General features: G+C 31.8%; 1 protein-coding gene across 2 annotated transcripts in view; it reads right to left on the bottom strand.

Annotated features, from left to right (window-relative positions):
• Positions 1-248: 248 nt before the first annotated feature.
• Positions 249-13,189, bottom strand: part of LOC106464004 (glutathione reductase, mitochondrial-like) — a 73,691-nt gene continuing 60,750 nt past the window's right edge. For both annotated transcript variants that reach the window (XM_022391659.1, XM_013924107.2), the window contains 4 exons: positions 9,726-9,837; positions 2,652-2,783; positions 1,353-1,486; positions 249-693 (listed from right to left, as the gene is read on the bottom strand). In XM_022391659.1, coding sequence (XP_022247367.1) covers positions 544-693; positions 1,353-1,486; positions 2,652-2,783; positions 9,726-9,837 — 528 coding nt within the window. In that variant the 3' untranslated portion in view covers positions 249-543. The remainder of the gene's footprint in view (positions 694-1,352; positions 1,487-2,651; positions 2,784-9,725; positions 9,838-13,189) is intronic.

Raw genomic sequence — 13,189 nt, 5'->3', positions numbered from 1 at the left:
TAAAAATTATGCTTTGCCTGAGTGATGACAACATTAAAATGAGTAATTTATGTTAAATTTTATACCTCTTGAAGGTGTGGTAAATAAATTAGAAAAGAGGGGATACCTAGAGAGCAAATGTCACAATTCTCATACTAGTGGAAATTGTGAATTGTTTCACATTGCCTTATAAAATTAAGAACTTAAAACTTATATAATATTAAAATTTGGATTATTAGCTATGTTTTGATGCTAAGTTTATTCATATACCATGATAATAAAGTACTTTAATCAAAACCTCATAACATATACAGAAAAAGTTTTAAACACATAATTACTGAAAATAAATTTGAATACTATAGAAAAATATATGTAATATATGTTCTAAGTATATAAAGTGAACAAAGCAAAATATTTTTTTCCAATTAATTCCAAATCTTCTGTGACAAACTAACAAATGAAACTTAATATTATATTAAAAGCAAAACATTGTAAAATACTATAGAACCTGAACCCTCAAAGCACATCATATTTTTTTTAAACTTCTGTTGTCACACACACTATTCAACGCATGGTGACAAGCTCTTCTGCTGTGGTTGGATGGATAGCCACACATTCATCAAACTGTTTTTTGGTTGCACCCATTTTAATGGCTACAGCAAAACCCTGGAGAATTTCATCACAACCAAGGCCCATCATATGTAGTCCAATAACCTAAGATAGAATCAAATGTTATTATTTAATGAACAGTTTATAGTCTACAATAGAACTGTGGATGATTATTGATAATGTGCTGATTACTGATGTTTACTATCCAGGTGGTGCCAAAGGCCTCTAAAGGAAACTAACAGCTCCTTCAGTTGTAGGGGTTAAGGGAGTAGATGCCTTGAAACTCCTAGGTTTTGATTATTTTGTTGTTATATAGAAAAAAAAAGTATTTTTAGTTATGTGTTTAACAGTACACAGGCACCTAAATAGAAAGGGCAGAAGAGACATGTGATACCAAACTTTTGTAAGTATTTAAGCAAAAAACGTTTCTCACCTCTCTTGATTTGCCACTTCTTCCTTACTTTTTTTAAACAAATATAGGTGGCCATGTAACAGTATATATGAAATTAAATTTGAAATCACCCAGTTATTACTTAAAAACAAGGGAAGGTCCCTTAAAATAAGTAAAATCATTTTATACTAACAAAAAACAAAACTCTTGCAATGAGTTTAAGCTTGACAATAAAATGTTCAAAAAATATTGAGCCTCACAAAAAATTAAATTATCAACATCTGTTTAAGTAAAGCTAAAAAGTGATCCTTATTTGTTTTATTATTTGATAGTGAGTTTTAAGAAACGGCTTATACCAGCTAAAAAAACTCACCTTCTCATCCTTTCCATGACAGATTAGTTTCATTAAACATTTTGACTTCTTTTCTGTAATAGCATAGTAGAGAGGTATGAAAGCAGATCTGTAGATTCGCAAGTTTTCCCTCCCATACTGCTGAAGAGCTTCCTCTGTTGTGTCAGAAAAACATGGAAATATTGATTTGGAAATATCTGCTAAAATATTGGGTTTGGTAAACATTTAAACAGATTTTTGGCTTAACAGATTGATCCTGCTTGTTTCTAGATTAGGACTTCAACCTGAAGTATAGAAACCAAAATGTCATCCCACTCTACAAATATGCAGGAACAGTCCATCCTGCTTGTTTTCAAAGTGGAACTTCAACCTGAAGGCCTCAGTATAGAAGCTAAAACATCACTTTACTCTACGAACAAGAAGAAGCAGTCCATTAAAGCCAAAACTCTACTATATCTATATTGCCTAAAATACCCTTGAAACAACATTTATAATATTTTACACATCCTCCTAACAAAATAACACTTAAGATAAAAATGACAGAAATTTATATCCTTGTAATATAAGATGTGAAATTTACTAATACAAACATAGCTATTTACAATCTTAGATTCTGAAACTTACATAAAAAATACTTTTTCTTATTTTTTACAAAACACAAATATTTACAAGTGATAACGTAGAATAACAAAACAGGAAATTTCAAAACTGATTATTTGTAACATTATATAAACCAACGGAAACAAAAAAAAATATTTTAGTATGACCCAGTTCTAATGACGAGTATTTAGTTTCATTATAACATTTAATTAAAGTAAGGAAGATGTTTAATTCCAGTAAAACAAATGTCCCATAAGAGATACCTACCATAGGTCCAATAAAGTCGTGCCTAATTCCAAAACGGCCTATAGTATACTTATCTTCAGTAAGATTACGTTCCAATGGTGGATATTTAATAATGTTATGATCATGATGTTAAAAAAACATGTAGGTTCAAGAAGTCAATTTAACACAAAAATACAATACCATATAACTCGAGTGCTTCTGAAAGATTTATCTTTCAAAAGCATTGGATCAGAAGGTATCGTAATTTTGTGATAACTTATATATGATTCATAATTCTAATAAGGATGTTGAAGCATACACTTTGGGTGGGATTTACAGTTTCAATAAATAAGAATCACAATTTTAAAAGGAAAACAAACTACCTTCAGGAATGCTCATTATACCAACAGAAAACAAACATATTAAGAAAGACACACAGTTCCAATAAAGTACATTCAACAAGACCTATACAATTCTATAAGGAGAAAAAGATACCTTCAGTGAGACCCACAGTTCCTATAGGAGGATGGCTGAAGACAACTGTAGGAATATTACTGTAATCTATCTTCTTCTCAGGTTGATTGTCAAACAGTCGGTGGGCAAGACATCGACCTGCAGCAATAGCAACTGTAATAACATGCAAAGAAGCATCAATATGTATTCAACTAAACAGAGTTAACTCTAACTACCATTTACAATACAACTGACCTTACAAGACAGTAAAATGTTTTTATTTAGAAAGTGTTAAAAATAAAGCTAAGATTATAAGTTTATGTATACTTTCACATAGCAATTAATATTAGAAATTTACTAATGATAAATACTAGAAAAGTTAACAAAACCACTATTTTTTATGTTACTAAAATGCAGGTTCTATTTTATAAGTTATTTTACTCTGAATACTGGGCAAGTTACCTAGCTATCAAATATTACATAACAGCTATATTCTATCAAGTTGGATGTTTGTATTTTTTTTATCAATATAAAAAAAAGTTGATAGTAAAATTTTTCCTATAACTATAGAGTTACTGAATTTCTGTGTGTTTAGTACAATAACATCAAGTAAAAAATATTCAATTTCACATAAAACAAAAACTAATGATTTTATTTATTCAGTAGGCATTATAGTTAGGCACAAAACAATCTAATAAACAACTGTACAGATTCACTCTGACAAAATTTTTCCATTATCAGAGATTGCACTAGCACTTTCTATGTAGGGATGGCAAAGCCTGTATTAAAACAATGCAAAAGTCATTTGGATTTCTTCTTTACAGGTCATCAGAAGCTAAGTATGAAGAACTATCTGGCATAGTCACTCTATCTCCAGTGTATATGCCACTTTTCAGTTATCCGGTGTGTCCCCAAATCGAAAACCGGCAAATAATCAAAACCGAGATTTCTTATTTTCATTCATCATCATCTTTTTTCAACAGGCCTAGCCCCTACCTAGCTCTTACACTTCCACATGATGCATCTTTGTCCTACAGAAGCATCTGTTTGTTAGCCCTTTGATTAGGTTTATTCCATTTTGGTGGAAACACCCAAGCTACAAAGTCCATTGTTGGAATTGTCACTAAAACTACCAGTGCAGGCTACTTACTCTCCCATGTCCTATTTGAAGTCCCAACTTCAATGTGTGTTGTGACGGACGTGGCTTCCACATAAGCTCAATGGGAAGCCCTTCAAGATACCCTTCCAATCTGCTGAAGCCATTTCCTAGTATGCCTTCTCACATAACTGTCACAGATTGTCTGTGTATGTGACCAGTCCCTCAACACCAATCCTCTTTCTAGCCTTGAACTCAGCCCATATCTATCAAGTTAGCAACACAGGTTGTACACGACAGTTTCCAGTAGTCTTACTGCTCCTCATCCAAGTGTTCAAAAGCATTGAGAGTCGGACCATCTAAGCTCAGGATCAAGTTTTGCACATCATGAAACATTTCAGGAACTGATTCAATCCTCTCTTGCTATCTCCTCAAACATTGTGTGTTGTATCTTCTTGGCCATGTTCACAGGTCCTGTGTGCTAGGCCAAAGCTTCTCTCTCTCTCTCTCTCATAATCCTGATGGATGCCAAGAGAAGATGCCACCAATGTGCTTGGTTTCAGGTGGAAGCCATTCACAAGGACTCCAAAACCCCAACAAGCAGTAAGTCCCTGGTACATGAATACAGGGTGATGAATTACTCTCAGTGGCTTGTTGAAAATGTCTGCACAACCCCATGTGTCATGAACCATTGTTGAAGTGACAAGAAACCTTTCCAACTTGAAAGGTATCTTGCCTCATGGTCTATATCTGTGGGTGCCAATTGTCTTACCTGCCAGAGAAATTATTGACTAGTGAAAAATCATTCATCAGCAGCATGTCCAGCCTTTGTTCACTATTTATTGGTGGTCTTGACCAAAGATGAGGTTGGTGTGCCTTGACTAGCAATGGACTGAGAGTTTGGTAGAGATGTTCCCATTCAGTCTTGAACTTGCCAGTCCCCAAACTATTCCTGCAAACTTTGGTCATCCTTGAATTTCTTCCACTGAGATTGATCATTAGAAGTACCATCTGTTCAAGGGGCTTGGGTGCACCAAACATAAGCAAATCTCAATGAGCCATGGTTGCAGGCTTGCTGATACCATGGTTCTTCTCAACATTAGCAAAAGTCCTATGTCCAGAACAGGTCTTCTCCAAGATGCAACATCTCTTCCAAACAACAGTCTCATTCTTCATAAGTTATCTCTCTCTCAGTCTTGAGTACTTCTAAGCCCTGAAAATGACATTATTTTCCTTAGAAGCATTTCTCAAAACTCCTTAAACTCAAGAGATCAAGTGAGGGCTAGCTAACACATTATTATTTCAGAAACTGTGGATCACACAATATTTCTCCTTCATATCTCTACTTCTGGTATTTTCATGTAAAACTGATTTCCTGACAAGTACCAGATAGGTAAACCTACAAACATCAGCAGATTTGATCAAGAAATAAGGAGAATGTCCTGTAATATATAACATGACTCAGTTCCTTTAAGTGTAAAATAATGAGCATGGACAAATAAGAATAAATAAACAAAATCTTTATTACAACAAACAAAAAAACACATAAATACCTATTCAGACAACACGACATTCCTTTCTACTAGGCTGTGTTTAGCTCCACAACTTTCTTTCCCTTGGGATTAATCTCCATAGAACTAAAGCACAATGTTTTTGAAAGTAGTCTTCACTTTAAAATATCATAGTAGAGACTGGCTAAAGAAAGTGTGCCTGAATTCAACAAGTAAACTCACTTTCTTTCTACAGTTGACAATGTCACCTGATGATCTTGGTTCCCTCACAGCACTGGTTGGCTGTTACATTTAGTCAACAACATATTTGGCCAATGAAGGATATTACAGTATCAGTCCATTTAACATGGATGCTATGTATTTGTGCAATATTCTCTCAGGCAGTACATGTCACCTACTATAGAGAACAAAAAAAAAGAAGCACACTAGCTTCTTAATGACTTGTTGGACCTGTTGTCACCACCATTATAACACAGAAACAAAATAACTGATTTTTTTTTCAAATTACTATATTATTAAATCAGGTAAAAAACATATGCCTACATATCACAATTTTACGACCTCAAAGCATGTGATGTTAACTGGGGCCTGTAATAATAAAACATCAAACAGAATTTTGAAAATCACAACAGAAACAAGACTTTGTTAACACTCTTGCTATGAACATCTTTTTCTGCACATCACAAATTTATAGTGAATTACATTCAAATTATAATTAAAGTTCTTGGTTATTATGGTATATGAATAAACTTCACATCAAAATGTAGCTAATAATCCAAATTTTAATATTATATAGGTTTAAGTTCTTAGTTTTATAAGGCAACATTAAAAAAATCCACAACTTCCACCAGGTATCCCCTTTTCTCTTAATATATTTACCACTCCTCCAAGAAGTACAAAATTTGACCTATATTACTCATTATAATGTTGTCATTGCTCAGGCAAAGCATAATTTTTATAATCTCCAATTGTATTTGGTTACAGAGCCATAAACTAGAAACTCAGACCCCTCTTCTCATGCCCACCTGTCACATCCTCTCTTTCACAAATTGTTAATTGTTCTATCTGATGTTTAATACTCTATTATTTATATAACCAATAGAAAACCAAGGTTTTAATCTGTCAAATGATGTACTATATTATGTTGTTTTCTGTATAGAAATTGTCTATTTCACTTCCAGTTCAAACTTTATTACCATGGGAAACGAACTGACGAGTTTACCTGAATTTTTAATAGCTCTTGTTGCATAGTTAGAAAGCCAGAAAAATTGTGATTGTTATAGGACATTGTCTAAAATTTGCATGTTATTATTCTGTGTTCTTTGGTGCATTATTTAATTAACACTTTCTGCACAGACATTTATAACCAATAGAAAGCCATGGTTGTAATCTACCAAATTACATATTATATTATATTGTTTTCTGTACAGAGAATTCTCAATCATGCTTTCAGTCCATGGGAAACATATTGATGAGCTTAGCTGGATTTTAATGGCCCTTATTGCATAGTTAGAAAGCCAGAATAATTGTGATAGTTAAAGGACATTGTCTGCTTTTTGCATGTTATTATTTTGCATTCTTTGGTGAATTATTTAGTTAAATAAGTATAAAAAAGTAGGGTCAAGCTTTGTTGACAGTTAACAGCAAAAAAAAAAAAGGACCCAGGTAAGTACTTTATGCTTGTTTCTCATGTGTATTCTTTCTTCATTATTACAAAAGTAACTAAAATGTAAAAATTGGACATTTTTTTTAGGTTAAAATAGGTAAAATAAAGAATAAGAATATTTTTTTACAAGGTATGCTCATGAGCTACATGTTTGCCAAGTGATTTAGAACCTGTGTGGCAGAAATATTAGTTTAACATGGTTCAAGGAGGAATAAAAAAATAAATTTAAGAATAGACAGATGTATATTGTTATGAGTTTAAAGCTATTTAGGATAAACAAATGCAGTTTCATGTCACAATTTGAAGTCATTCTAGAAAGAAAAAAAGGGTAATTTAGATTTATTTAATTTTTTTTCTGGTGGTTACGATGTCAATTGACCAATTCCGTTTTGAGATAGGGTAGAGAAAATAAATGGGTAAACTATAAAGTTTTACTGAAATAAACGTTTGAAATGCATTTAGGAGGTTTTAGGGATTACACAATGGAAATTTGAGATTTTTCAGATGAAGAAAAGTATTTTTAATCTTAACAGTAAAATCACTTTGCAGTCAATGCAATCGAGACTTTGTCTCCTTATAGTCATAGAGAAATTTTTAGTGAAAATACTTCATTAAAAAATTCTGGTTTTCTGTCTACAAATGACTCATACTGATTAATGAAAGATTGCAAAATTTTGTGAAAGAAGTTATAGTATGGAAACTATAAAGGTCAATTTGGGGTCACAAACTCTGCTAATTCAGCGTGAGACGTAATTGTATTTCTCAAGGGTTATACTCTCTGAGCAAATAAGAACCTATGTTTTAAGATGGAAAGAAAAAGAAACTGACAAACTAATTGTTTAGAGGATAAAACTTCTCAGAGCTGTGTATAAATTGAAGATTTTTTTTCATTTGTCTTTGTCAAGTAAAATCTTGTTGAAACCAAATTATTATTATTTATTTAACTTTTGAAAACCTACATATCAAATTTCACTTAACATCTGAAAGGTGCTAACTGGTCTGAAAAAAGTTAATATGCACTCTATTCATACCACACTTTCTTTTCATTTACTCAACAAGATGCTATACAGATGTGTTATTTCATTACAAGTCACTCAACAATATGTTACATAGATATGTTATTTCATTACAAGTCACTCAACAATATGTAACACAGATATGTTCCATTATCATAAATTACTCCCCAATATATTATAGATGTGTTACTTCATCATAACTTAAACAATAATTTTATATAGCTGTGTTACTTCACCAGAACTTACACATCAATATGCTCTATACAGATATTTCATCTCATCACTTTTTCTTAGGAATATTTTCACTATAGATGTGATACTTCACTGTGAGTTAATGAAAAATATATTTATTAATCACTAACCTGTCCTTAAATAAATAATAGCCCACAGTAGATTAATCTGCAATATGCTCTCTATACATCATTTTTGAGATGCAAAATATTAAGGTCTGCTTATTTTTTATTAACCCTCTCGACATAAAGTTATTTATAGTTACATTCCAAATTTATTTAAACTACTTTACTATGACAGTGTTTAATAAACATGGTGTGAAAACATAGTTAATAAACCACATTTTGATATTAGTTAAGTTTTAATTTCTTAAACTAAAAAGGATATGTTCAAATAAATTATCAGTCTTCACATCTTCATTCCACCCTTATTTGAGTTTGAATACAAATTTATAGTATAACTGAGACATAATATAATTTTACAGTTTTCAATCACCTTGATTTACAGAGATATAAGCCAGAAAATCAAACCCACTTGTAATGCCCTTCTATCACATACTGTCTTTTAAAAAATGTCAGTAATTCTCTTTAACATTTGCTAATACATTATTTATAACCAAAAGAAAGAGATTTTAATTTACTTGTAAATTATGTAATATGTTAGAAAGAGGAGATTTTAATTTACTTGTAAGTTATGTAATATGTTAGATCATTCTAACAACAGCTTTTGAATTATTCAGCTTACATATTCATTGTTGTTATTGCAGACTTCACCTCTAGCAAGTAAGAGAAATATTTAATACACTCATAGCTTGTTAAAAAGCAAGTTATATTATAATAGTTATAGGACAATGTATTCTTTGTGTGTGTTACCATTTTGTGTTCCTAAATGAAATTTTATTTATTTCAAATATTCAATAAATTACTAATAGTAACCTAACCAAAAATTAGGGTTAAATTTTACTGAGACTTCAACTGCCAGAAAAAAGTACAAGACTCACATATCAGTACTAATTTTTTTTGTTTTTATATATTTGTTAATTATTGTTATACAAGTAACAAAAATATGAAAACTTGAAACTTATTAGGTTAGATACAAAAATATAAATGAAAAAAAATTAAATACAATTTTTCAGCAAGGTATGTGTGTAAGCTACATAAGCAACACTATATTCAATACTTTGTTATGCATGTATAGTAGTTAGATGCAGTTCAAAGAACAATAAAACAAGGTGGTTACATGGTTGGTCAAATTGACCGAGTCCGTATAAGTGTTAGGGTAAAGAAATGAAACAAACACAAATGAAATTTTCCTGAAAAAACACTTGATATTCACTTACGAAGTTCTAGAGGTTATGCAGCTAATATCTGAAGACCTTAAGATGAAAAAGTATTTTTAATTTTAAAATGAAAATCACCTTGCACTCAGACTAATCAGCATCTGGACCAGAATTGTAATGTTTAGCAAAAGCTTGCCAAGTTTTGTGAAGGTATGCTTATTATATTACAAGTTACACTATATATATAGTTTCATGCTTACATGGTGGTTACATACTGGTTAAAATGTCAGGGAGTAAAGCAAAGAATTATGAAATACCTGGGGTGAGGAGAAATTTCCCACACACATCTCCCAAAGCATAAACACTGCTGTGAGAAGTGTTTTGGTATTCATCAACCAATATATGCCCCGTGTCATTCAGCTTGACACCCTGTTAACAGAGAGAGTTCAATGTTAGTAAATTCATCCATAAAAACATTTTGAGCACTTTAAAGGACAATTAATATTCCTTCTGACTACAAAACAAAAATTCTTCTGACACATTTTCCTTGTATTTATGGTAGTCCTTTATAGGATATTACTGTCTACATCTTTAACTAGTAATCAGTAAAATTAAACAATATTTCTAGATAAGGATTATCATGAATTTCATGTACTGACAGAACATTAAAGAATATATATATTGAACGATTTCAATGTTCACAAGGTACAAAAGAGAATAAAATACAATATACCATAACTTTTTGAAAAAAATACAATCTCTACAATATGACTGGGGTAAAACTTATAAAAACCACACAGCAGTACAATATTAAAAATAATAATGTAAAATATAAAAGATTTGATTTGTGTATGTATTCAAAGTCATCTTAGGAGTGAATATTTCCTCTATTATAACTGAAGTCATTTTTACTTAGAACTTTGAAAATGATGGTTTATTATTTATTCTTTAATACTAATTAAGTTTACATCTGTAACTAAAAGTAGATTCTGACCTTCGAAGGTTCGAAACACATTACTGAATGAAGATTTGAGTCTTCAATAGTACTAATTTGGATAATTTACTGATGATGTCCCAAATACTAGTTTATATTTCATTGAAAACCCTTTTATTTTGCAGGTAATATATATAACTGGAATAAAACATTCATATGTACATTAAAATTGTTATACAGAACTGTAATCATGTTTTTATAATTTCAATAAAAATAAAAATGCACAATGTTTATGTACACATAATTGATGCTGCTTTTTGAAAATACTCAAATATATACAGTAAGCTTGAATTATATATAAAAAGAGTACCTAACTGTGACCAGTTAAAAACTACAACATATTCAAACAAAACAAAGCTCTATTTAGCAGTCACTGTTCCAAGCAGGTTAGCTGTCAGTCTTTTTTAAAAGAAAATTGTTGATTAATCAAAAATACCTAATAAACATAATACTAAAGTGTTAGTGTATATTTTGTTTTTCATACTTGTTCTACCATAACACTTCTCTTACATCTTGTACACTAGGCATTCAATACATTTTATTGAAGTGATGCAGCTATTAAACATACCCCTCTTTGCTTTTCCATAATGGTTTACTTCAAAGCACAGAAAGAAATTATACGTACAATGTTTTGGAGGTGTATGTGTGTATTTCATTTTTAATACAACTTTTGTTTAAGTAATGTGCATTTATACAAATAAACAAATCATTTTTTTCTTGTGAGTGACGTATAATATGTGATATTATTCAAATTTTCAAATGATTTCTATTAACAACAGAAAAAAGTCAGACACTGCTTGAATGGCACCTGAAAAGCCTTTGAATATAAAACTATCTTTGACTTTTTGACTCGTGAACAAACCTTTCAACACAGCCCTAATTAACTTCAAAACTTATTCTTACAATTTAAAGTTTATCTTTCACATATTAGTTGGAACTCAATACTAGATATGTCAGATAAAAAACTTTTTGCCTTCGCTAGTTGTAACCCAACACAAATTTTCATTAGTTATCTTACTGAATTCTCCAGCTATAATTCAACACCAGGTTCTTAAGCTCTAAAGTTACCTACAGTGTCCATATGGACTCAATTGGCTTTTAAATATATTACTCTAACACAGCATTTTATGTGAATTGCTAGAATTCACATGAATAATTTAGATATCTATCCTTTGGTGGTAAGTAGAAAGACTGAGAAATTAAAATTTTAAAAATAAATTTCATTTTTTTACATAGATACACAGATGTGTTGTTGTTGTTACTGGAAGTGTAAGACCATGTGAAAGCTAAGCTTTTGGAAGTTTTTGTGTTATTTGAACCTCAGAATTATATTCTAGTTGAGTATCTTCAATATTTATTTTATTTTTTGGTTATTTTGAGAATACACTATTAGATAACTTAGTTAAATATTCTTAGTTCTTACATTTTATAGTCATTTTCAGGGATACTATACCACCCCATGTTTTTACTATTATCATGATTATAATGGTATATAAAGCTTAACCTCTTTTAGCCCCTTCCTTAAAATCTAGAATGAGTTTAGACTAATACAGATAAGGTAACCTTTTCCTAAACTAAAAATGTATTTCCAATAGATACTTACCGACTCTCTTAAAAAGCTTTTTCAATTAGTACTGTCCTCTATCAGCACAAATGTTTTGCCTGCTACTATCCTTTTACCTCCCACTTCTTTATGCATATCTACAACTTTCCACAAATAGGAGTACGACACTACCCCTATCATAACTAGTGCCATATCTAATAATGTGCTTGTTAATCACTTCAAGATTGGTCATAACCAAGTCAACCAATACATCAGAAATGGGGAAGATGGGTAGGAAATGAGAGAGGAGGCAAGTATATATTGAAAATACATTTTCAGTTTAGGAAAATGTTAATTTCCAATATGATATCTTACCTCCTCTCACAAAAAGCTAGAATCCCACACTGAATTGGTGGAGGGCTGGTGAGAATATTTAGAAAAACCATGAGGTGTGGTAGGGAATTAAAAACATCACACCAGTGGAAGACCGCAACACTTCTGAGCCAGTTATACTCTTTGGCCATGAGGAATGTGTTGCCAAAACATAAAGGCCACAACAAACCATAAATGGGAGTTTGACCTCAACCAACAGCTGGTGGCATCTGGAATTGTCCATCAGGTCCTTGGTAGGAAGAGGGTTCTCTACCTTTCACCTCAAAAACGAGTCCTGGGAGAGAAGACGGGCTCCTGTACCAAGGATCCATCTCCACATGTGCACATCTCCAACACCTAATCCACTGGAAACCAACATCCAACAGATGAAAGGAAGTAAGGATAGCTCAGGAGACATTCATCTCTTGTCCAAAACCTGGCAGCATTCGGAATGTGTCATCCAGTCTGCAGTAGGAACAGGGAACCAGCCATGCATGGGAATTCATGTCTTATCCAGCTTCCAAACAACACCAGATTCACCAGTAATCCAAATATATCAGATGGTAGAAAGAGGGACAGCAATTTGGGGTTGCATATGGTCCAACCTGGTGGCATTTGGAATTTATCTTCAGTCTGTGGTAGGAGGGTACCAGCCAAACACATACGAGGACTTATGTAGCCGGACTGTCTAGAACCAACACCTGATCCACCAGGAATTGACATCTAGAAGATGGTAGTAAGGAGGAATACTTCAGCCAGAGGGGCAAACTGCAATATATACTCCTGGAAAAAAGTTAAGCACCCCCAAATATTTTTCAAGATTGCTTATTGAAAATAAGGTTTAATTTTCATGATGTTGAGCAATGTTCATA

This window comes from Limulus polyphemus, unplaced genomic scaffold (assembly GCF_000517525.1).
Source record: "Limulus polyphemus unplaced genomic scaffold, Limulus_polyphemus-2.1.2 Scaffold1538, whole genome shotgun sequence".
NCBI lineage: Eukaryota > Metazoa > Arthropoda > Merostomata > Xiphosura > Limulidae > Limulus > Limulus polyphemus.
This window is presented reverse-complemented; position numbering and strand designations above follow the sequence as displayed.